General features: G+C 54.2%; 10 protein-coding genes across 10 annotated transcripts; 5 read left to right on the forward strand and 5 right to left on the reverse strand.

Annotated features, from left to right (window-relative positions):
• Positions 1–381: 381 nt before the first annotated feature.
• Positions 382–2106, forward strand: AYO20_00063 (hypothetical protein; the record flags this gene model as incomplete). Its single annotated transcript, XM_022638374.1, has 3 exons — positions 382–413; positions 470–1062; positions 1118–2106. 3 exons carry the CDS (start codon positions 382–384, stop codon positions 2104–2106), a joined length of 1614 nt encoding a protein of 537 aa, XP_022505339.1.
• A 599-nt stretch (positions 2107–2705) lies between these two features.
• AYO20_00064 (hypothetical protein) lies at positions 2706–3782 on the reverse strand (the record flags this gene model as incomplete). Its single annotated transcript, XM_022638375.1, has 2 exons — positions 2706–3172; positions 3347–3782. The coding sequence occupies 2 exons, from the start codon at positions 3780–3782 to the stop codon at positions 2706–2708; spliced, it is 903 nt and encodes a 300-aa protein (XP_022505340.1).
• Positions 3783–4822: 1040 nt separating this feature from the next.
• Positions 4823–6092, reverse strand: AYO20_00065 (hypothetical protein; the record flags this gene model as incomplete). Its single annotated transcript, XM_022638376.1, has 5 exons — positions 4823–5683; positions 5732–5783; positions 5834–5882; positions 5941–5992; positions 6057–6092. The coding sequence occupies 5 exons, from the start codon at positions 6090–6092 to the stop codon at positions 4823–4825; spliced, it is 1050 nt and encodes a 349-aa protein (XP_022505341.1).
• Positions 6093–6812: 720 nt separating this feature from the next.
• Positions 6813–7385, reverse strand: AYO20_00066 (hypothetical protein; the record flags this gene model as incomplete). The annotated part of the gene is made up of 1 exon (XM_022638377.1): positions 6813–7385. The coding sequence occupies one exon, from the start codon at positions 7383–7385 to the stop codon at positions 6813–6815; it is 573 nt and encodes a 190-aa protein (XP_022505342.1).
• Positions 7386–8025: 640 nt separating this feature from the next.
• On the reverse strand, positions 8026–9889 carry AYO20_00067 (hypothetical protein; the record flags this gene model as incomplete). The annotated part of the gene is made up of 3 exons (XM_022638378.1): positions 8026–9297; positions 9361–9578; positions 9712–9889. 3 exons carry the CDS (start codon positions 9887–9889, stop codon positions 8026–8028), a joined length of 1668 nt encoding a protein of 555 aa, XP_022505343.1.
• A 1538-nt stretch (positions 9890–11427) lies between these two features.
• AYO20_00068 (hypothetical protein) lies at positions 11428–12234 on the forward strand (the record flags this gene model as incomplete). The annotated part of the gene is made up of 3 exons (XM_022638379.1): positions 11428–11751; positions 11833–12011; positions 12099–12234. The coding sequence occupies 3 exons, from the start codon at positions 11428–11430 to the stop codon at positions 12232–12234; spliced, it is 639 nt and encodes a 212-aa protein (XP_022505344.1).
• Positions 12235–13673: 1439 nt separating this feature from the next.
• AYO20_00069 (hypothetical protein) lies at positions 13674–16508 on the forward strand (the record flags this gene model as incomplete). The annotated part of the gene is made up of 1 exon (XM_022638380.1): positions 13674–16508. One exon carries the CDS (start codon positions 13674–13676, stop codon positions 16506–16508), a length of 2835 nt encoding a protein of 944 aa, XP_022505345.1.
• A 313-nt stretch (positions 16509–16821) lies between these two features.
• On the forward strand, positions 16822–17652 carry AYO20_00070 (hypothetical protein; the record flags this gene model as incomplete). Its single annotated transcript, XM_022638381.1, has 1 exon — positions 16822–17652. One exon carries the CDS (start codon positions 16822–16824, stop codon positions 17650–17652), a length of 831 nt encoding a protein of 276 aa, XP_022505346.1.
• A 449-nt stretch (positions 17653–18101) lies between these two features.
• Positions 18102–19217, reverse strand: AYO20_00071 (hypothetical protein; the record flags this gene model as incomplete). The annotated part of the gene is made up of 4 exons (XM_022638382.1): positions 18102–18663; positions 18736–18794; positions 18855–19093; positions 19181–19217. 4 exons carry the CDS (start codon positions 19215–19217, stop codon positions 18102–18104), a joined length of 897 nt encoding a protein of 298 aa, XP_022505347.1.
• Positions 19218–19726: 509 nt separating this feature from the next.
• On the forward strand, positions 19727–21016 carry AYO20_00072 (hypothetical protein; the record flags this gene model as incomplete). The annotated part of the gene is made up of 1 exon (XM_022638383.1): positions 19727–21016. The coding sequence occupies one exon, from the start codon at positions 19727–19729 to the stop codon at positions 21014–21016; it is 1290 nt and encodes a 429-aa protein (XP_022505348.1).
• Between the last annotated feature and the right edge of the window lie 777 nt (positions 21017–21793).

Consider the following 21793-nt stretch of genomic DNA (forward strand, 5'->3'; position numbering starts at 1 on the left):
GAGTGTCCCCACAGGGGTGGTTGCATGTTGGTGTGAACAAATGAAAATCGCTGGTAGTCCGCATCAAAAGCCGACCTGCGGTAATACTGAGTGACCAATCGGAGCAGATTTTTCTCCGCCAGAATTTCCCGCCCTCGATCAAGTTAGTTCCAACCCCGCAAATTACTATAGCAGCCAGATTTGAAATCATTTTCTGCTAGTACCATCTTGCTGCCCCAACAGCACCCGCGTAACCAGATCGTTTTCGGCAACTTGTCACAGCACGCTCTCTTAACAATTGCTCCCAATGCCGATAACACCAGTGGTGAAAACAATCTGTTAGAGTGGGAACTATCGGGACTCCAAGTCACCGCAGGGGTTGGACCTCGTCCCGCGCTCCACATGCGGCCCAAATCAGCCTGTGTCATCTGTCGGTAAGTCACCGATGTCTTTTGGCCCAGGACGTCAAATCGCTCATCGCGGTTGGTAGGAGGCGGCGGAGGAAATGTATACGCTCTTACCAGGGAACGACGTGCGATTTCTGCGCCGAGAGGAACTTGCAGTGCGTTTTGAGCCAAGAGACCGATTTCCACGAAGACGGCTACGAGCCCATCGTTCCTCGACGGATACATGCTCTCACGCACAAGTCTAAGCTCCTTCCACCTCCAGACCTGTGCGAGGAGCTGATCAATCTCTACTTCCGCTACGTCCATGTTTCGTTCCACGTCTTGTTTCACAAGCCGTCCTTCTTGGCCACTTTCAAGAATGGCTCCTTGCCGAGGATCCTCCTGCTCGCAGTCATCGGCATGTCGGCACGCTTTTCACAGCACGAGAGTCTGATCAAGAAGCCACCGAAAGAGCGAGGTAGACCCTTCACCAAAGAAGCAGAGCGGCTGTTGAATCTACACGACATTTCCCTCACTACTATCCAAGCATGCCTTTTGCTGGGAGCGTCCGCCGTGATCGAGGGTGAAGGGGCGACAGAATCGGTTTTCTTCAGTATTGCTTGCCGCATGGGAATGCTTCTAGACCTTCCTAATGCGCCGGTCACCACGCGGATTCATCAGGAACTCAACTTTAGAGGTTAGGGAACCAGTGGCCCACCATATGAGTGGGATGTGAACTGACCGAGTGATAGTGTGGTGGGCGCTGTACGAAACGGACACATGGTCATCGACGGGAGTGCGACTACCGAAGATGATGCCGCTGCGCAATGTGCCGCTGCCTATGGCCGAGAAGAGATTCCTCGAGCTTCCATCCACGGCGCCACCGAATCGGACCTATATTGCTAGCCGAGGATCCCCGACGGCGAAATCACCCGTGCCACAGGACTCGCTGATAGCGCATTCAGTAGTGGTCAACCAAATTTTCTCTCAGATCGATGCGGTGAACTCACGAGCCGTCTCCGGTGAGCTGCAAGGTGCTGAACTAACACAGGCTGTCGAGCGCGTGTCAGAGGAGCTGGACTCCTGGGCCTGTAGCCTTCCCGAGAGGATGGTCAACACGTCCGAGAACCTGTTGTACTGGACAAGGCAGGGTTTCGGCAACATATTCGTCGTCCTCCACATGGACTATTGCCACCTATGCCAGCTCCTCTTTTACCAGTTCCTCCACGGCAGCACGAACCACGCCTATCACCAGCAGGGCCAGGAGCACCATCAACTGAGGAGGAGCCAGTACGCGCAAAAATGCAGAAAATACTCGACGGACGTGTGCAACCTCATCCACCTGGCGAGCGAGACCGAAGGCGCCGAACTCCTCAACTCGATCGTCGGCCACGTCCTGGCCATCGCCTCGACCGTCCAACTGCACATTCTGCTCTTCAGCGACGACGCGGCGGACATCCAGCGCGCGCGGCGACTGCTGGAACGCAACTTTGAGCTCCTCACCCGACTGAAGACCTTCTGGCCCTGCATCGACATATCGTTTGCCCGGTTCGAGGCCTTTCACAGAGCCTGCCTACGGTGCCAGGACGACTCGCACTTCCAGATGGACCAGTGGATGCTCAAGTTCATGCTCGAATTTGCGGCGCCTCTCGCGGAGCGGTATGAAGGTGAGGAGGAAGGGGGCCCCGAGGATAGTGTGGTCCACCAACGCCCGTGGTCTTTGATCAACACTGCGCTTTAGCTAGGTGGGATGTACAGACAGACGCACCAGTGTGTGTGAAGACAGATCTGGATGCCTGAAGAAATGTGGATATGACTTGCTGGCTTTATGTGTTCGGGTCCCGGTCCTATGACAAGCCATATTGCTCTACCCAAGTGACCAGAATCTATCTCGTTCATACAACACACTCCCATCTCGGGTCTCCCCTACCTCAGCACTGTACGCATGATGCGACCCTCGCCCCTCCGGCATGAGTATGAGAGCATGACAGTATGATTGAGTAGAAGACCAATCCCAATCCTCCTCCCGAGTCGGCGAGAATCACACGTGCACATGCGCAAAAGGGAACAACAACTTCAACGCGGAAGGGCAGTGTTGTTTCATTTGTAGATGACTCTATCAGAAAAATCCGCCCTCCAATTTGCCTTGTTCCCCTCCTTTCCTTTTTCGTTCATTCCAAGCGAGTGTGTCAGACTGCCTTCCTGTTTGTACTGCGAGGTAAAAAGAAAAGAAGAAAAAAAAGAGTGGTTTCTACCCACAATCCATCCATCGTGAGCAGCGCTGTTCCATCCCATCCTGACGTACTTCAGCTCACGATCGACGTCAACGTGGCCACAGACTCAATCTGTGGAAGAGGGCGAATTGACCGAACAGCTGTCCCAGGTGCCCCAGCTGTTGATTCCGCTGCTTCTGCTGCTGCTTCTTCTTCCGTATCTGCCGGTCCTTGTTCCAATCCCAAACTCGACGTCTGGTAATCTGACCAATTTCTTGTTCGCTCCCTGCTTGGCCGCTTCTCTGGCCGCCTTTCGTTTGCTCGGCCCCTGTGTAACAACCTCTGTCTTGACCGCCGGTGCCTCGGCTTCGGCGTTTTCTGAGCCTGATCCAGAGGCTTCCACGCTGGCGACCCTTCTCTGGGCCGTCTGTCGAAGAAGGCGGGCAGAGACCCGGAATGGCAGCCCCCGCGCGTGTGGATACGGTACTGCCTGAGAGGCTGTGTTGGGAGCTTTGTACCCATTCGGCGGGGGTGGGAGGTCCGTCTTCTTTCTCGACGTGTTGACGCGGGGTAGCGAGTAGTCTTCTTCAAATGCTGTTGTCGCAGAGGGTTAGTACAGATACACGAGGGGGTCGGTGTGTCTTATAACAGTGCGAGATGTGGGCAGCAGGGACAGGATGACATGTGGTGTATATGTGAAAGAGATGAGTGCGTGTGGGCAGGGCAGAAGACAGAACTGCCGTAGAGGGGGAATTGTCGGAACCGTACCTGTCCTGGAGCGAGGTAATCCCCCCAAATCGATTGCCTCAACTCGCTTTGGTAGCTTTGGCGCATATTTCGGGAAAGGAGACGCTCCATACTGCTGGGCGGCCCTGTCCACGTCCCCTATTATATCCGCGGGAGGGCTTTGGGAGAAGACCCCGCCGTCGTTGTACAGCGCCATGATGGCCCGGACGCAGTTCAGGATCGTGTACTGGCTGTCGTAATCGTCCCACGGGCAGGCCGTTCCGGTGAAGTGAGCCGCGCCACCGCCGCCGACCATGAACTTCCAGGCTAATTGATCTATCCTGTTGAAACCCCCGAGCACGCCAGGGTTGTTGACCACGAATTGCTGGCAGTCGAGGGCGAGTTGCCGTCGAGCTTCTTTGCCCGCCAACTTGACTGGTAGGCAGTACGTGGCAAGGATGATGTCGAGCGGGTCCATGGCGTTTTGTTTTCTTCCTCCGAGGACTGTTTGATGGATGGGGCAGACCAAATGGAAGTAAGCAAGGTGAGATACTTGGAGAAGACAGGGTGAGACGAGGCAATAGGATAAACAAGGTGAGAGGGAAGATGAAAGAAGGAAGATCAGGCGAGGAGGGGAATGCCCTGCACATATACCTCGACCCTCCCCAGGACCAACAAACTTAATCCTCCTCAGACTCCCCTGCTCGCATTTCCATGCCAAGGCGGGGAGAGATAGAAAGCCTTGCATTTCCCAGAGTCAACACGTCACACAGATAGCCGACAAGGTTACAACAGGGCCCTTCAAGATAGTGTAACGTATCGCAGAGTCATGTGGGGGAAACGCCCTGGAGTATGTGGAGTATATCCTGCCAATGACAGCCAGGTGGTCAAAATTGTGCTATGGGGTTCGATAAAGCCCAGAGCGCCCTGCAAAACTTGGGTCACCAATCAAATCATGTACCACGGGCCAGTTGACAACCATGGCACCGGGTGGCAGCTGGGTGACAGCTCAACATTAACGCTCAGACCACGTGGATCGCCGATCAAGAGAAAAAGCGGTGGGAGAGGGAGGTAGAGAGCTGCAAGGGGGATTTGAGGGTGAGTCAGAGGGGGGAGGTATCGAAGCCTGGGGATCGACACATTGAACAGGTCTGGCCTGGCCATCTCCTGGGTGCAGTTGGAAGAGACAATGGGTGTCCTCAACACGGCTGAAGGAAAGTCAGTACGTGGTAAGTGGTAGGTGTTGTACGGTGGGTTGTCTCTCGACAAAACTTTTCGATTGCATCGCCAAATGACCGTCTATGCTGAACGCAGTCTTCGTCCTGCTCCTCCAAAGTGCCCCCCCCTATAGCTTGGCCGATCTCTGGCGCCATTCGCGTCTAGGAACGTCCTGAATCAGCCCGTGGACCCAAACCCTAATACATGCTTGGATGCATGGTACGGACGAGAACTTGCTCAGTGGCAGGGGCCATGACTGACAGCGGCCCTTCTGCAAGGGATGTCAAACAAAGGACCCGCCTACCTCGATCTCCCAAAACTTGCCGGCTCAGCGGGCTTGTTGTCCAGGATCTCCTCAATCTCTTGCATGGTCTTGTCGTCCAACTTCTCCAACAGCTTGAGGGCCTTGCAGTTGTCCATAATTTGCTCGACCTTGGTGGCGCCGAGGATGACAGTGCTCACGTTGGGGTTCTTAGCACACCACGCCAGAGCCAATTGTGACATGTTGCCGCCTAGTCGTTCGGCGATGGCAGTCAATTTCTTGACCTTTTCGATCTTGGCCTTACCTTCGGGCTTCTGGAGCGATTCGATGGTGCTACCAAAGAAGTCTTTGTGGTTGGCAAACCGTGAGCCCTCGGGAATGCCGTTGTTGTACTTGCCAGTTAGGAGACCAGAGGCGAGCGGCGACCAAATGGTCGTGCCGTACTTGTACTCCTTGTACAGTGGCGCATACTCGACCTCGAATCGCTGACGGTGGAAGGCGTTGTACTGGGGTTGCTCGGCGATGGGCGCGATCAAGTTGTACTTTTCAGCAATCAAGGTGGCTTCCGTAATCTGGGTAGCTGACCATTCCGACGTCCCCCAATAGTACGCAAGGTTGAGATTACGGATCACCTGAGTGAAGCCTTCGACGATTTCCTTCATCGGGGTAGCATAGTCAGGTCGATGCGCCAGAACGATGTCTACATATGGCTGTTGGAGACGCTCCAGGGAGCTCTTGAGACCTTCGACCACATGTTTCCGCGAGAGGCCACGAGTATTGGGTTCTTTTCGACCGGTGCCAAAGAAGATCTTGGTGGACAAGACATACTCGTCTCGGGGCCAGTTCAGTTCCTTGAGGGCATTGCCCATCTCAATCTCGGATTGGCCATTGGCATATGTCTACCTTTGATGTAAGTGGTACGTCCGCGACTGCTCATAAGTGCTTACCTCTGCAGTGTCAAAGAAGTTGATGCCATGGTCCCACGCAGCTTGCAGGCATCTGTTCCGGCTTGTGAGCATGGACTTGACGACGTCTTGCACACGACCTACTCTTTCACAATGTTACCCTTTTGCGTGCCACCATATGTGAGCCAGCCGCCTGTTCACGCTGTTAGCCCGCTGAAAACTGTGGTTCCTACGGCCGTTGATTTGCCTACCCAGTGAGAGAACCGAGACCTTCAACCCAGTAGGGCCGAGGTGACGGAAGACCTAATTGCACAGTGGAAGTCAATTAACCTGCGCAACTCGACGCGACCAACAGAGGAACACGTACCATGTCTTTGGGGTCGAAAGCGGATCGGACAGCCATGTCTGCGAGAGTTCTGGAGCGAAACTGCGACTGCGGGTTGAAGATGCTTCTAGCTAGGCTGTTGATGAATCTTAGTGAGCTCGGTCGCAGCGACAATTGCATAAACCGAAGAGCAAGGAGAGTTTTTAGGAAATTCAAAATCGGAGAATGGAAAAGAGAGAGAGAGAGGAAAAAAAGTTGCCCGCAGGTGGAGGGGCTTCCCACTACGTTATCATGACGTTTTCAGATTGGCTCCTTCTGCACATTCTGGCTGTTTACCAATCTACCCCTCGATCCACGTCGACTTGCACGGACATTAGCTATCTACACTCCATGGTGGAGTTTTCAGTTAGGGCGAGGCGGGCCCTGCTCCCAGATGGAGTGCATTTCCTGAAACTGGTAAGTCGCAACACCAGATCGCGCATTTGCCGGAGCCAATCCTGTACCGAATCATCACTAATTGGCTGGGCCCTGAGTCTGCGCTCGCTTCAGAATTGTCGTGCTCGAGATCGCGTTATTGCCCAGAACGAGCGAAGCCGGAGTGCGACACACGGCACAACGGCTCCCGACGGTCTATTTTACCGGCGGCAGAGGTGGAAAGACCATTTGGCAAGACGTCAACACAAGCATCAAGTTAGGAGTTAGGTCTTAAGGATTGGGTGGAGCTTCAGATCCCTGGTCGCTCTTCGTGCCAGGCTCTAAGAGAAGGAGAACAGTCCGTGAGGACAATGCCATTCCATATTACGAGAGGAACAATTCAGGCAGAGGCCCCTTGCCGTCCACCTCAACTTCCTTGCTGTCCAGCTGGATCGCTAGCAGCCTTACAGGTTGCGAATCGCTGGGGTTCCTCCACATGTGCATTGTCCCTCGCTGGACAAAGATGTCTCCCCGCCTAACAAGCCTTTTCTCGCCAGAATCCAGTTCCAATTCCACCTCGCCCTCCAGCACCACGCCATAGTCGATCGAAATGGTGCGATGCATGGGCGACTTGGCGCCAGGAGCCATGTCCACCACCCGACACACTGATCCGCCCTTGATGGTGATGCCTGGGTGTTTCTGCAGGTACCCGTTGTAGGCGTCCAAATCGGCGTTGCCGTTGAAGTCGGCCGGGATCGTGTCTGTTGCATACGCGAGTCCGAACCCAGACGTGGGAAAATTCGACCACGTAGGGTTGGGGGATAGTGTTCTGGCAGCAGAAGAGCTCGGATCCGCTGGGTCAGCCGTTGCGAATCTTGCTACTCCGTTTGCATCGTGCGTGGTGATGTGGCGGGAGAACTTGGGCAGTCCCTCGACTTTGGTCGCTGGCTCAGTCATGGCTATGCAGTGATGTCGAAACTCTCCTGCAGCCTTTCGCAGTAGCAAACAACACGATGAGAGATACAGCAGAGTACAACAAATGCCAATCTATCGAAGCTGTCGCATTTCTGGGGGACAATATTGGACATGCGGGACATTATATGGTCCCCCATGTTTGGTTTACAGTTAACCCGTGTGAAGCTGACTGCCGAACCATGCCTGTGGACGAGGGGATTTCCGAGAAGCGTGGGGCTGCGGACCATGGAGTTCCTGCGGCAGCTCTCCAGTAGCTCTCTCCCGGACTGTCTCCGACGTTCAGCCAACGGTCACTCGTGGGAGTTCTGGGGGATGAGTGCGACTCTAGAATCGCATCCTGTGCGGCGAACAGCACGATCTATCACGCGCGATCTGAGAGGGACCTGTGAGCCGATCTATGCTTGGTCGGCCCTCAATCTATCCCATGCACAAAGTCTTGGTTATTCAACAGGTGAGACTGCTCCGTTTCTACTATCTTGCGGCGTTAGGTCACCGTCCGCTCCAAAGCTGTCCCCGTCTCAAAACACCGATCCAACTCCAGCGTGACGCCCATCCTTCTCTAGGCAAGAACTGGGAAATCTATCACGAGTGATCTGGGACCCTCCCTCACCGCGGCTAGCGCTCAGGGAGCATCCTTGCCCTCATCAACCTTCAGCACTCCATACTGCGGCGCCGCACCAGCGACGCCGACCTCCTTGCAATACTCGTCCCAGTGTTTGAGTAGCTCTTGCAGCTTGTCGGGGTGTCTTGCGCCCAGGTCGTCCGTCTCGCCGGGATCTCTCTCCAGGTTGTACAGCTGCCACGTCCCAGGGCCAAAGGGCTTGGGGATCATGACGGCTTTCCACTTGCCCTTCCGGAGGGCCTGGCGGTCGAACAGTTCCCAGCCCATGACCGAGTCGTCGCCGTGGATATATTGTTGCACCACAGGGTCTGATAGATACAGAACCCAGGAGGTCCCCCGCATGGGAACAACAGCCCGGCCTCTGTAGGTGGTTCCAGGGTGCTGAGTGCCTGCCAACTGTAGGAGTGTTGGGGCAATATCCATCACGGTCGCAAAAGATCGATCCAGCTCCCCAGCCCGAGCGGACGTTAATGGCGGATATCTGAGGATGAACGGCACGCGGATCCCACCCTCGGACGAAAAGGACTTGTAGAGTCTCAGCGGGGCCATGGCCGCAGACGCCCAGCGTGGTCCGTACCAGATGTAGCTGTTGTATCGCCCCATATTCTCATAACTATTGTCGTAATATCGATCGATGTGGTCGAAAATATTCTCCTTGACCACGGGATACGCCTCCAACAGCAGACCCTCGGCGCCGTTGTCGGACATGAAGATGACCAAAGTGTTGTCGTACTCGCCGGTCGATTTGAGGTAGGAAATGACGCGTCCGATATTCCGGTCCATGTTCTGCACCATGGCCGCAAAGACCTCCATGGTCCGCGAGGAGAACTTCTTCTCGTCCTCAGTCAAGCTGCGCCACTCTTTGCTCAGGGGTTTATCGAGCGGAAGCGCAAAGACCTCATGAGCCTGAGTCTCGGGCGAGATGATGCCGATTTCCTCCAGGCGTCGCAGCCGTCTCTGTCTGAGCACGTCGGGCCCTTCATCGTAGGTCCCTCTGTAGTCTCGGCGGTCTTCCTCTGGCGCTTGTAGGGGCCAATGAGGCGCCGAGAAGGGGAGGTAGGCGAAGAACGGCTGCTCCCTTTGACCCTCGTCTCTGGCGTCAAAGTACTCCAACAGTTTCGACGTGAAGGACTCAGACGAGTAGAAGTCATCCCCCAACTCAGCGACCGGGATTGGCTTGTCGTCTTCGGCGTAAAAGGGGCCGTTGCGCTTGAGTAAATCGGGCACCTTCTCGTCAACCTGGGGTTCCCACCCGTAGTGGTTCGCACCACCCTGTTAGATACCCAAAAATGTTAGCTAGCAATTTGACGGGTTGGCCAGCGACATGCCTCGTACGGGAAGAAGGCTGAACGACCGGTCGAACCCTCTCTTGGATGGATAGCGGTCCGGTGTCATGCCGAGATGCCATTTGCCCGACATAAGGGTGAAGTAGCCGGCATCTCGAAGAAGCTCGGGCAAGGCCGCGACTCGATCATTCAGGTATCCCTCGTAACCAGGCTGGCCGACCTGGAACTCCTTGATGGCCTCGATCATGGTGCCCAGCCCGGCAATGTCTGTGTACACATATATGTCAGAATGATGTTACCAACCACACCATATGTCCCGGTGCTAACGAGCCAGGTGTGTCTCTGGGGCAATACTTGCGATTGTCTGTGCCGCTCAACAGCATCGACCGCGTCGGCGAACACGCGGCGGCGGCATGGAAATCTGTAAGCCTGATCCCATCGCTGGCCAGACCGTCGATGTTGGGCGTCTTGATCTCCCCTCCGAATGCGCCCACGTCTGAGAAGCCCAAGTCGTCGGCCACGATTATCAGGAAATTGGGCCGCTTGTCCGTCGCCGACTTTGGAGTCTTCCCGGCCATGGTGAGGATATCTCCAGATCGGTAGCGGGGGATTCCATCAACAGACTGAGAAAAGTGGGCGCCTTATAAGATGAAGGTCACGAATCCTGGTCGTGTCTGGCGTGCTGGGGCCATCGAGGGAATTGCGGCAACTTGTTTTTCCGAAGTGGCTTGGCAACCCCTGAACGAATCCCCGCATCCCATGCGATTCAATCATCAGCCATCCTCACTTATTGTGTGGTACATACACTTAAATACACTTACGTGCAGCAACTTCCAATGCGCAACGTCTAGGTCGTCAACCGTATTCGGCCCACCCCAAGGCTTTCAGAGAGGACTCAGGTACGCCGCGGCACGTTCTCATTCCACCCAACCGACTCACTTCCTCTATTGACGACTAGTTGGGCTTCAGCCACGACCTACAGTTGCTGGCATTATCTGCAGTATGACGAAGATCGACCTGATGTAGATTGGCAGTGTCGTACCTCTCGCCTTGTTCAGGATCTGTGACAAGCATCCTGTAAAACACAAACCATCAAGAGAGAGATACTGTGTGGGAGAGGGAGGACGCGGACATTGCGGCCGAAACAGGGGCAACAGCCTTACCTTGGCATGTTTCCACTTGACCGGGTCTGCTGGTGAACTGATAGCGGCATCGGTGGAGTATCTCCCTGCCCATATATCAAAGTGGGCTATCCGATACTGTGGGACTAAGATAGCCGACAAACAGCGGTGCGCCTGATCTATTACGATCCCAGATAACGTGCTTACCACTCGCGATTCCCGTCTCCCCGCGAGAAAGTCAGGCCATGGACCCTTGGTCCAATCATTGACACAGAGAAGGTGGTTCACATTCACTAAATACTGGCTGGCAGACTGCGAATGCGAGACAGGTACAAGAAATGACACAGGGTTGCCACGGCCATGAAACCAGACGTCGAACTCCCTCTGGCTCTGATCAATATTCCCATTAGCTCTCTATTAGATGTCAGCTCCCCGCGTTCTTCGGCCTATGGCAAATTGAAGAAAGGGCGCAGTTTTACCTGTCTATGGGGTGGACAAAGCTCCTCGATGCAAACATGCTGCATTCTTTTTATGGAGGCTGTGCTTGTGCACGGACAATTCGATCAAAGCACAAATGGCTCGGTGGTTCTCGCCTCTGCACGAAGCTGATACCAGATGGAACAACCTCAAGGCTCCAGCTACCTACCTCCCATTACCGCTTCGTCTTCTTGAAATGTTGTTCCGAATTTGCTCTAACTCTAACTTATTCCTCTGTGTTCTGGCAGCTGGAACAATTACTTCCGCGAAGCAATGGAACATCTCCTTGGATTTTGGGGTCCACCAACGGCAGAAACCTCTTTGTTACCACGAGGACAAAGAGAGACAATAGTCGCGGCCACAAGCCGATGCAACCCGCAAACGGATCGCCTGTGGTTGTTGTCTTCTTTTATATCGTGTCCACAGCATGAAAAGGCAGAATTCCAAAACCTTTCTGTCAATCGCATTGCTCTATTCCACCACAGTTCTACTCTTACCCTGCCTCCAGATTTCCCGCCATGCGCGCATTAGCCTTGGCTTTATCGACCGCCGCCGCTCTTGTGGGCTTCTTCAACGTTGTCGCAGCTCAAGAAGGGCCTGAAATAACCGAGCCCGCTGTGCTGCCATCCATTGATGATGAGGTCAAGACCTTCACCCCTGAACTGACGCCGGAGGACGAGTACTATGTCGATGATTCAGAGGGAGCAAGGCTGGCCAAGAGGACTCCGCCTGCCGGAGTGTACATCTGCAACAACAAGAACTGGTTGGCACCGTGCAACTGGAACAAGCTCACCGACTCGAAATGCTTGGACTACCCTTCGGATGCTGGTTCTTCTGTCGGGGTACGTGGAATATCCTTGTCTTTCCCAAATGATGATTATCTGTGTGAAGTGTTGGCTGACCTATGCTCTTATGTCTTCCAGCCACCCAATGGTTGGCAGTGCAAGATCTACTATGCCAAAGGCTGCGCAGCGACAAACGGCATGACGGATGGTAAACTCACGTACCCCGGCACAGCGAACCTGGGTGCTCTGTACAACAATTATGGCAAGCCTGCGTCGATCAAATGCAGGCAATGCCCTCAGGGAACAAATTCACCTTGGTACGTCATAATGCTTTCCCCTTTGCCGCTTTGCCATTCAATGCTTGTTGTCAGATGGACTCGCTAACCATGAATACTTCATCTTAGTCTCAATAACAAAGCTCCAGACTGGAACGAGGCCGTTGCCAAAGCTGGATATGGAGGTTCTGACGGACAGTGTTCATCTTGGGTATCCGGAAAGGTTGTCCACTCATCTTGTCTTCCCGCGCCCAAAATTTCCTAGGGTCTTGACACCCAGCGGCGGAATGGAGCAGGTACCCAGATGGGTTGATGGTGTGCAATCCGCGTGGTAGCACTTCTTGTGAAGCAAATCTGCTCTCGAGTAGAAATATAGAAGTCAGTCTCTATGCCTGAACGAGATCACTTGAAGCTGGACCTAGGATAACTCGATGACTAGTTGGGTGCATCTTAGATCCTTCTGACTGTTGATGGCAGCGAGCCTGGCTTCATCCACCATGTGCGCGCGCCCACCCGTGATATCTCGCCCTCTTTCCTGCCGGACCTTTCCCCTCCCACAGACGAGTCAGGCAGTGACAGTGAAGAAAGCCCTATACCCACCCCGAAAAAAGATCACATATCAATTACACTCACGAATTCTCTCCCAACAATCGAAGGACAACCCATCCGGGTCCCACGGTTAGGGAGCAGCTCGTCTGACTAACTGATGTCCAAGATTGCCAGTGACCTGAATACAGTCTGTCTCGGTACCACTTACAACTTCCCAGTGTCTCTGCCCAACTCATCCCCTCCCCTTGTGGAGGTGACGAAGGCAGAGAGAGAGAGAGGATCGGGTGAGAAAAGACAGCCATTCCACATAACACAAACCAGTCACGAAAACAAAAAAACCTGGGTTTCGAATAGGAACTACCAAGGTTTCTCTCGGTGAGAGTTTTTGCTCCGGAGAAGTTTTGGGTGTGTTTTTCTTTGGTTGCTGTATTTTTCGGTTTGGTTTGTGTGTGTGTGTGAAGTGAAGTATGACTGTCAGTACGTGCGAATGAGATTGTTAGTCTTGGCGAGTGGTCAGAGGAGAGGGCGCAGGTGATGAAGAAGATGAAGATAGTCGACTGGGCTGGTGACTTAGTCGAGGATACTTCTTTCTACCCATATATCATCTTTCATCCACAATGGAGTGCTCACATGTTGATATAGACAAGTGGAGGTGTGGGTGTGGGGTAATCTTCCAGGAATCTCTGCGTGGTCCTTAGGCGTGTTTAGGCACTCTGGGTGGGGTGGGTGTTCTAGGTGCTTAGCCACCACATGGGCACTGGGGAAGTGGTCATCGCACGCTAATCCACTAGCTCCTTGGCTCTTCTAGTACATACTCGGTAATCAATCAATCCCCTCGATCTCTCGCCTCTCATTGTGCTATATCTACTTCGTATCGCTCGAGCACTATACGTCGCCCTGCATCTATGGTGCCCAACACTCAGCCTAATGAGCCGCAACGTGCAGGTGGCACAGGATCCCAGCCCTCGCGAAACAAAGCCTCAATCACCGCCGCAATGCTTGGATTGGGCCTCAGCTTGCTCGCTGGCGCCTGCGCAGCCTCACCCACAACCCTGCACCTGTGGCCAAGCAGATAAATCTCGCTTCTCAGGACCGTGTCCCTCAAGTCTACCCTTCATCTGATCTGGTCAGTCCTGGCTTGGATTTCTGGCCATCATGGACCCTCTCTCTGCAGTGGGACTGGCAGGAAATGTCATAAGCATTGTCGATTTCTCGAGCAAAGTCATCTCCCGAGCAAGGCAGTTGCGGGAGTCAACTACCGGTGCGACGGCGGAGAACGATGAGCTGGAGAGCCTGACCAAGGGCTTGAAGGCTCTCGTCAAAGAAACTCGAAATGGAACCCCTAAAGTCCTACAAGAAGATCAACCTGGTTTGAGCTGCGCCAAAGACTCGTCCTTGGATAACCTTGCTCGACAATGTGTTCAGGTGGCAGACGAGTTGCTAGAATGCTTAGAGTCGGTCAAAGTCAGTGGCGGCGCACAAACCTTGAAGAGCACCATCCAGGCAGTGAAAACCATGTGGAAACAGGATCGTATCGAGGGCCTTCAACGCCGACTTGATCGAATCAACCGACAGCTGATGGACGGCACAAATCTGAAACAGCTGGAAGAGATCGACAGGAAGCTTTGTGAGATGTCGGTCGAAAATACACGCCTAGCGGCCAACCGTTCTCAGGAAATTGACCAACTTCGGCGAGATTTCACTCGCGCAATGGACGATATCAAGGCCAATGCCCGTGACGATTCAGCACCAGGAGCTTGGCTCGTCTTCTCTGATACTGCTCGCCGTGGGCAGGCATACTTTGCAGAACAAGTGATCCTTCAAACTCTCAGATTCTCAGCCATCGATGCTCGCTACCAATCGGTCTCCAAGGAGCATCCACAGACATTCCTGTGGATATTCGAGGAGAATTCGTCAACCAAGTTCGTTCAATGGCTAAAGGAAGAGGATGGGGTGTACTGGGTCTCGGGGAGGGCCGGTAGTGGCAAATCAACCCTGATGAAGTTTGTGGCGGACCATGAACAAACAATGCGCTACTTAGAAGCATGGGCAGGCGACAAGAAGCTCGTCACTGCATACTTCTTCTTTTGGAGTGCCTCATCACACCATCCCCAGACGTCCCAGCAGGGCTTGCTGAGAACTATCCTTTATCAGATCCTTCGGCAGTGCCCAGAGCTCATTCAGATGGCTTATGCTGACCAGTGGGTTGCAATGACATCGGACGGCAAAATCTTCAAAGATGCCCTTGATGAGCTCTTGACGGTGCCAGCTCTCCTCAATACTTTGAGGAAGATATCGACTGTGACCGCCTGGGACACGAAATTCTGCTTCTTCATAGACGGGCTTGACGAATACAGCGGCAGACCTGGCGATATTGTGGAGCTAATCGACATCTTGAAGTCACTGCGAAACATCAAGACTTGCGTCTCGAGTCGTCCCTGGAACGATTTTGAGGATCGTTTTGGCAACGACAGTCCCTGGAAACTCTACATGCATGACTTTACCGAGGACGACATCCGTCTCTATGTGCAAGACACCCTTGGCGAAAATTCGAGGTTCCAGCAGCTTCACAAAGAGGATCCTCTGTGCCCCGACTTTATCCAGGAAATTGTGTGCGAAGCCGCTGGTGTCTTTCTCTGGGTGTTTCTCGTCGTCCGATCCCTCCTTGATGGGTTGACAAATTCCGATCGCATCAAGGATCTGCAGGCGCGATTGCATGAAACTCCAAAAGATCTGAAGGATTATTTTGGGAAAATCTTTTTTTCCACAGAAAATCGATATCGGACCCAGACAGCACGAATGTTCTCCGTCGCCATCCGCGCCGATTCCCAGCTTCCACTGATGGCGTATTGGGTCCTCGATCAAGAGAATCCTAGATACGCATTTGAATGCCCTGCGGAAGCACCAACAGAGGATGTTCTGATCTCTCGGCTGGAGAACATGAGGAGAAGACTGAAAGTGCTCAGTAAAGGTCTCCTCGAGGCGGAGAGGACAGCACCCGGGTCGGTAGATGTCCTCTTGTTTGACCACCGTGTAGCCTTCCTGCACAGGACTGTCAGGGACTATTTGCTCACTCCCGAGGCACAAACAATGCTTCGCACATGGTCCGATGATCCCTTCGAGCCCGACTGGGAAATTGTTAACAGTCTCTGTACCCTGAGCAAAATGACGCCCTGGCAATCCATTCCACATCGTCACAGAATTTGGCTGTACTCACTCAAGGTTTTCTGGACGGCCGCTGGTCGGCTGGACCAGAATCCCACGTTTCAAGTGGATTTGGTTTCCATATTAGACCATATTCAGTCAGTCCTCACACCAGCGTTCGAGAAGTACGCAGCATGTCAGGGTTTTTCCCACTACCAATATTACTTCAAAAAAGACCTACCACTTCAAAAAGACCTACCACTTGATCTAATCATCACGTCTCATTGCTTCTGCATTGGACTTGCGAATTTTGTCCGCCGAAAGATTGCCTGCCAACCAGACCAAGTCGATAGAGTGATAGACCATATTGCGACAATTTTTCTGCTCGTGTTTATAGTAGGTAGATCAAGTTCCGATATTGAGGCCTTGCAGGTACAGCAGACAGAGCCGGCTATGGCTACGCTTGAGCTCCTCCTCGTTCGTGGCCTGGACCTAAACGATAGTTTCGAGGGTGAGTCGGAATGGAGCCGTCTATTGTCGAACTTATGGCTCTTGGGCCATTTGGATACACCAAACGAGTTTGAAGCCATCAAACTCTTGGTGCGGTATGGAGCAGACCTTGAACAGACCATATCTATCGAAGTGGGGAGAAGGGGGGAAAGGAAAAGTGCGAAGGCTAGCGAACTGCTGAAAGAATGGTTTGACGAAGACCAGTTCGGCGTGCTCCAGGATATCGTCAAGCGCCGGTCAATCGGATCCAGACAAGACGAGAACGCACCCAAGCACAGCCACAAGATATTCAAGAGCATGATTCATCTCAAGAGGTGGATACGTCCCAAGAGGTGAGGGAGATTGTGCTACGAAGACTTTGAGTAGTGCCTCGCGGGTTTGTAGGTGGAGAAAGGTGGACGTGATTTGCGCTGATGGGGTTGTCCAGGACATACCAGGCAACCTCTCATCTCATCGAGAGAACGAGGCTCGCGAGACTGAAGGATCACATATCCGTGCCACATGTCGACGGCTTCTAAAGCGCCAATCCCGTCCACTCTGACGTCATGTGTCGAATGACGCTGCATCATACTTCAGCCTTGCCATCGAACCATCAGATGTCTCGTTACCTCTAACGAATATGCTACATGTGTCGCGATAACCAGACACCATGCCAGTAACCACCAGAAGCAAAGGTAATCAGAAGCAGACACACTTGGAGGACTTTGACACCAAAGAGGAAAAGAAAGCCAAAGTGCATGATTCCAGGCGCAAGCTCCCACCAAATCGCACCACTAAGAAGGAGAGCGAAGCCCGATCCAAGCGCAAGCACAAACAGACCGACGATGAAGCGGAAGCAGAAAAAGCTGTGCGTCCGGCAAAGAAACCAAATAAGCAACAGAAGCAGACCTCTATTAAGCCTGACGAGGATCTAGCACCCGCCGAAACCAGCGAACCCGTAATAATCAACCGGGCGCCAGTCCTGCAGCTTTGGGGGGCTTGTGTCTCGCAGGCACTCTACCCGGCTCTTCCATGGCGCACTCATCTGAGTATTGGCTCTGCGATTTCCACATTGTGCGCCATCTCCAAGGGCCGCGCGATCGGCACGATCGACCAGCCATCCAACGACCCGGCCGAGAGAGCCGAGAAGGAGAGAAAGAAACGGGCCGCCGAGGAAGGCGCGGACGACGAGGTCAACGTCATGCGTTTCAGGCTGTTGTTGAAGGACCAAGCCGCGGTTGTTTCGGGGAAACCGCACAAGGCGAACGAGGAATTGTTGAGGCACAAGTTTGGAGATGGGGACGGGTACGAGAGGATCAAGCGTGCCATGGAGGAGGCGATCGACTCGTGGAAGAACAAGGGTCAAGAGAAAGACCTTAACCTGAAGGCATTCCACATGTACGAAGAGTTCCGTCCCACAGTCCAGGGCGGACAAGGGGGATGGGGGAGGAAGGGGGAGTTGAGGCCGGAAACGGTCAGGGAGGTGGTGACGAGGAAGTGATCGATGTGGTTTACAAAGGATGTATGGGACGAGGATCAGGAGGACGGTTTTCTGTTGTGGCCTAGTGGGATTTCAAACAGCACGTTGCATGGATACTTGCGGGAACAGTGGTGTATTGATGTACATTTCACTCTCTGTTGGAATGATGATGACGATGATGGTAATGATACCTTTTTATCTATCCAATGTCGTCTAACCTCGCCTCTTCCATATGATATATACCAGAATCTCGCGAGTAGTCCTCTCCAACCCTCCTTTTTGCCCTGACTGAGGGAAAACGAAATCTTCGATCGTCACATCATCTATCCAGTACGTCACTATCCTCGATCAGAATGACATTGCTCAGCCAGCCAGCCAGAGCGAATAGAAAGACGGATATATCGTCTACCATACTCAGCTCGACTTGATCCGTCACTCGACTCGACTCGACTCATCTCGCCTGGCCGTATTCATTCATTCTCAAAAACACTCACCAACGTGCCGACATACGGCGAGATCTCGACGTGAAACTCGTCGCCGTGACGTATCGTGACCTTCGGGTTGCGGACGACTCCCACACCTCCGGGCGTGCCCGTGAGGATCAGTGTTCCGGGCAGCAGCGTCGTGCTTTGGGAGAGAAAACTGACCAGCCGGGCGACGGGGAAGATGAGGTCGTCGGTCCCGCAGTCCTGGAGGACATGGCCGTTCTTGACGCCGCGGAGACGGAGTTTCGACGGGTCCGTGAGTAGGGTAGATGCAGAGACGAGTGTCGGCCCGATGGGGCACGCGCCGTCAAACCCCTTGGAGAAACACCACTGCGTCTGGGCGAACTGGGCCGCCCGGCTCGATACGTCGTTGCACGCCGTGTATCCCAGCACGTGGGCCATGGCGTCTGCCTCGGAGACGTTTTTGGCGGTTGTCCCAATCACCACGGCCAGTTCGGCTTCATAGTCGCCGCTGTCGTCGTGTTGGGTCAGTTTGGGCAGGATGGTCGGCGCGGGCCACGGGTCGCCTAGGGAGGTTTTTGGTTTCCTTTCCAGGCGTTCAGCTCAGCTCAGGTTGACGCAGCTCCGCACTGAATGGGTGCAAGACCTTCGAACTCACATAAACACGGTAGGGACGGTCGGCAGGGCCATATTGACTTCAGCCGCGTGCTGCTTGTACTGTTTTCCCCGGAGTAGCCTGGTAAGCATTCACCCTCGGCAGCGGCGGCGGTCACTCACGTTCAACCCGATACATCGAATCGTGCCGACCTCGGACATGGCCAGAGGCGACAGGACGCGATCGATGACGGCGCTGGTCCCGGTCTCCCGACCTGGCGAGAGGACCGACGAGCCGGAAAAGACATCGACAGGGACATCCTGGCCCTTCCGCAGGGCAATACCGACGTCGACATCGTCGTTTTGGGGTTGTCCAATCAGGACCTTTGAGGGATCTGATCGAGGCACGAACCGGACCAGCCCTTTTGTTCGCGGAGAGAAAAGCAAAAAAGGTGAGCTGATGTACAAAATGTAACCAACCATTCCACAAAAGAACTTTTTTCGCTTACGTTTCCATGCCCTGTTGGTGGCTGCCTTTCTTAGCATTTTTTCTGTCCAGTCTCCCTCCTCAGGACCCAGTGGCCTGATCCTGGCCTGACATATTATATACAGAAGTACGGAAAAAAAAAGAAGGGAGCGACAAAGTATTTAGGCGAGGACGAAACAAAATCAGAAGAGTCTTGTTCTGACCTGATATTGTCGGGTCCGGACTATTGATTCGCCGAGACTAGATTTTGTGGGGTGCCTGGGTGCGTCTTCCGATGGGGATGGACTGACAATGAAGAGATGCTCACTCACCACTTGCTGCCCCGCCACAAATGACCTTCGTGGGGAGAGGGAACACGCTATGCATACCATTTCTCGATGACTGGGAGAAATCTACTCACTGACTGAACATACGGACATCGAGGTGACGGAAGATATACCCACCAACTTGACCTGAAGCGCAGGGCAGATAAAGCCGGGGGCTCAACTCGTGCTGACGCACATACTTACCAACCTCCCTACATCCACTTCCCCCCCCGGTTTCGTCTTACCAGCCCAGTAGACCAACCATGGCGACCTCCAAGGGCGACAGCAACAGCGAGTACCGGCAATACCTGCCGGACTTGACCATCCCGCGGTTCACGACCATGGCGAAACAGGACGCCCACGTTTACGCCGCGGCGTTCAAGGAGTCCGGGATCCCGCCCTGGCTGCACGCCCTGTACCTGCACTGGCTGGAACTGCTCAAGGAGCCGTTCAAGGGCGTGACCAACGACGGCACCGTGCGGCGGGACCTGTTCAAGATCCAAGACGAGGGCGTGCCCATCGACCGCATCGTGGAGGCCACGCAGGCGCTCATCCACCAGCTGACCCCTGCCCAGGTGGCCAGGGTGTCGTACCACATCGACTCGCCCGAGTGGCGCACGTGGTCGAACCCGGAGTTCCTCCTCAGCGACAAGGGCGTGCGGCTGGACGAGCTGTCGCCGGCGGTGCGGGACGGTGTCATGGCGGTGCTCCGCGCGACGCTCTCGCCCGAGGGCTACGACAAGGCCGTGGCGGCGATGCGCATCAACGGCTTCCTGGGCGAGCTGGTGCAGGGCACAGCCGTCATGAACGAGTTCTCGTACAACTTTGTGCTGTTCGGCGAGCCCTCGACCACCAAGCCCTGGGGGTTCAGCTTCTACGGCCACCACCTGTGCCTGAACATCTTCCTGTACCGCACGCAGATGGTCGCGTCGCCGTGGTTCACGGGTGCCGAGCCCAACGTCATCGACGACGGGCCCTACAAGGGTACGCGCATCCTGCACGAGGAGGAACGCCTCGGTCTCCAGCTGATGCAGTCGCTGTCACCCGAGCAGCAGCGCACCGCGCAGATCTACAAGGAGATGAAAGACCCGTCTATGCCGGAGGGGCGGTGGAATCACGACGACCAGCGCCACCTGTGCGGCGCGTACCGGGACAACCGCGTCGTGCCGTACGAGGGCGTGCCCGTCTCCTCACTGACACGCGACCAACAGAGTCTCGTCGACCAGATCCTGACCCAATACCTGCTGTACCTGCCCCAACCGGCCCGCTCGATCCGCCTCGACCAGTACCGGGCGTTCTACCACGAGACCTACTTCTGCTGGATCGGCGGCTTCGCCGACCCGGACCCGTTCTACTTCCGCCTCCAGAGCCCCGTCGTCCTCGTCGAGTTCGACCACCACAGCGGCGTCTTCCTGACGAACGGCGACCCGGCCAAGTTCCATATCCATACTCTCCTCAGAACCCCGAATGGTGGGGACTACGGGTTCGCGTTGCGCCCGTTGTGCGAGGCGTCGGTGAGGCAGGAGTTTGTGTGGAAGGGGGATGACAAGTGAATTTTATATCTCTATAGAGAGAGCGCGAGAGAGAGAGCATGTTCAATGATGGATGGTTGTAGAGTACGAAAAGTGCCATTCACTAGTGACAATGGTGACAACGGTGACAACGGCGAGAGTTTGTGCATATTTCACATGATATGACACGATACGGAACGGCAAAACAATAACAAAAGAAGTCTGCTTGAACATAGGTCGCGCAGGGGATTAGAAATGAAAAATGAACAATGAAAAAAATGGGATATCTTTTATGGCAGTCTTTGCATTGCACTGTATTGAACTGAGAGTGCTCATGCTCTTCTTCATCTCCAACCAGAGCACAATAGAGATGGTGTATGGTCGTTGATGTGGTCCTCTGATGCCTTTCTCCCGCCTCACTATCACATAGCCCTGTTCAATCCTGTCGTGTCGACTTGCAGCGAGGCCGGCGAGGCAAATCTCTCAAACCTTTCGTGTCAGCAGCTGCACCAAGTGATGTCATTATCAAGCAAGCTGGGGAACAAACGAGGGTACGCAGGTAGCTCGTGGCAATATTGCAAAAGGACTCCCACATGTCGGGAGCATGGTGCAACAGGCCATGTTGAAATCTGCGGGCCGGTTACTCGAAAATTGATGGGTTCGGCTGGATGAGTCGGGCCAGCAAAGAGCACATCGTAGAGTCATTCGCTCATGCAGGACCTTGAATCGCTCCTTGACGACCCGTCAGCCCGCGCGGTTCTTTCAGCACCTCTCAATCTCCCGGTTGATCCTATCAGCGCACAAATTCGTTCCGCAGGC

Source organism: Fonsecaea nubica, assembly GCF_001646965.1.
Source record: "Fonsecaea nubica strain CBS 269.64 chromosome Unknown Scaff1, whole genome shotgun sequence".
NCBI lineage: Eukaryota > Fungi > Ascomycota > Eurotiomycetes > Chaetothyriales > Herpotrichiellaceae > Fonsecaea > Fonsecaea nubica.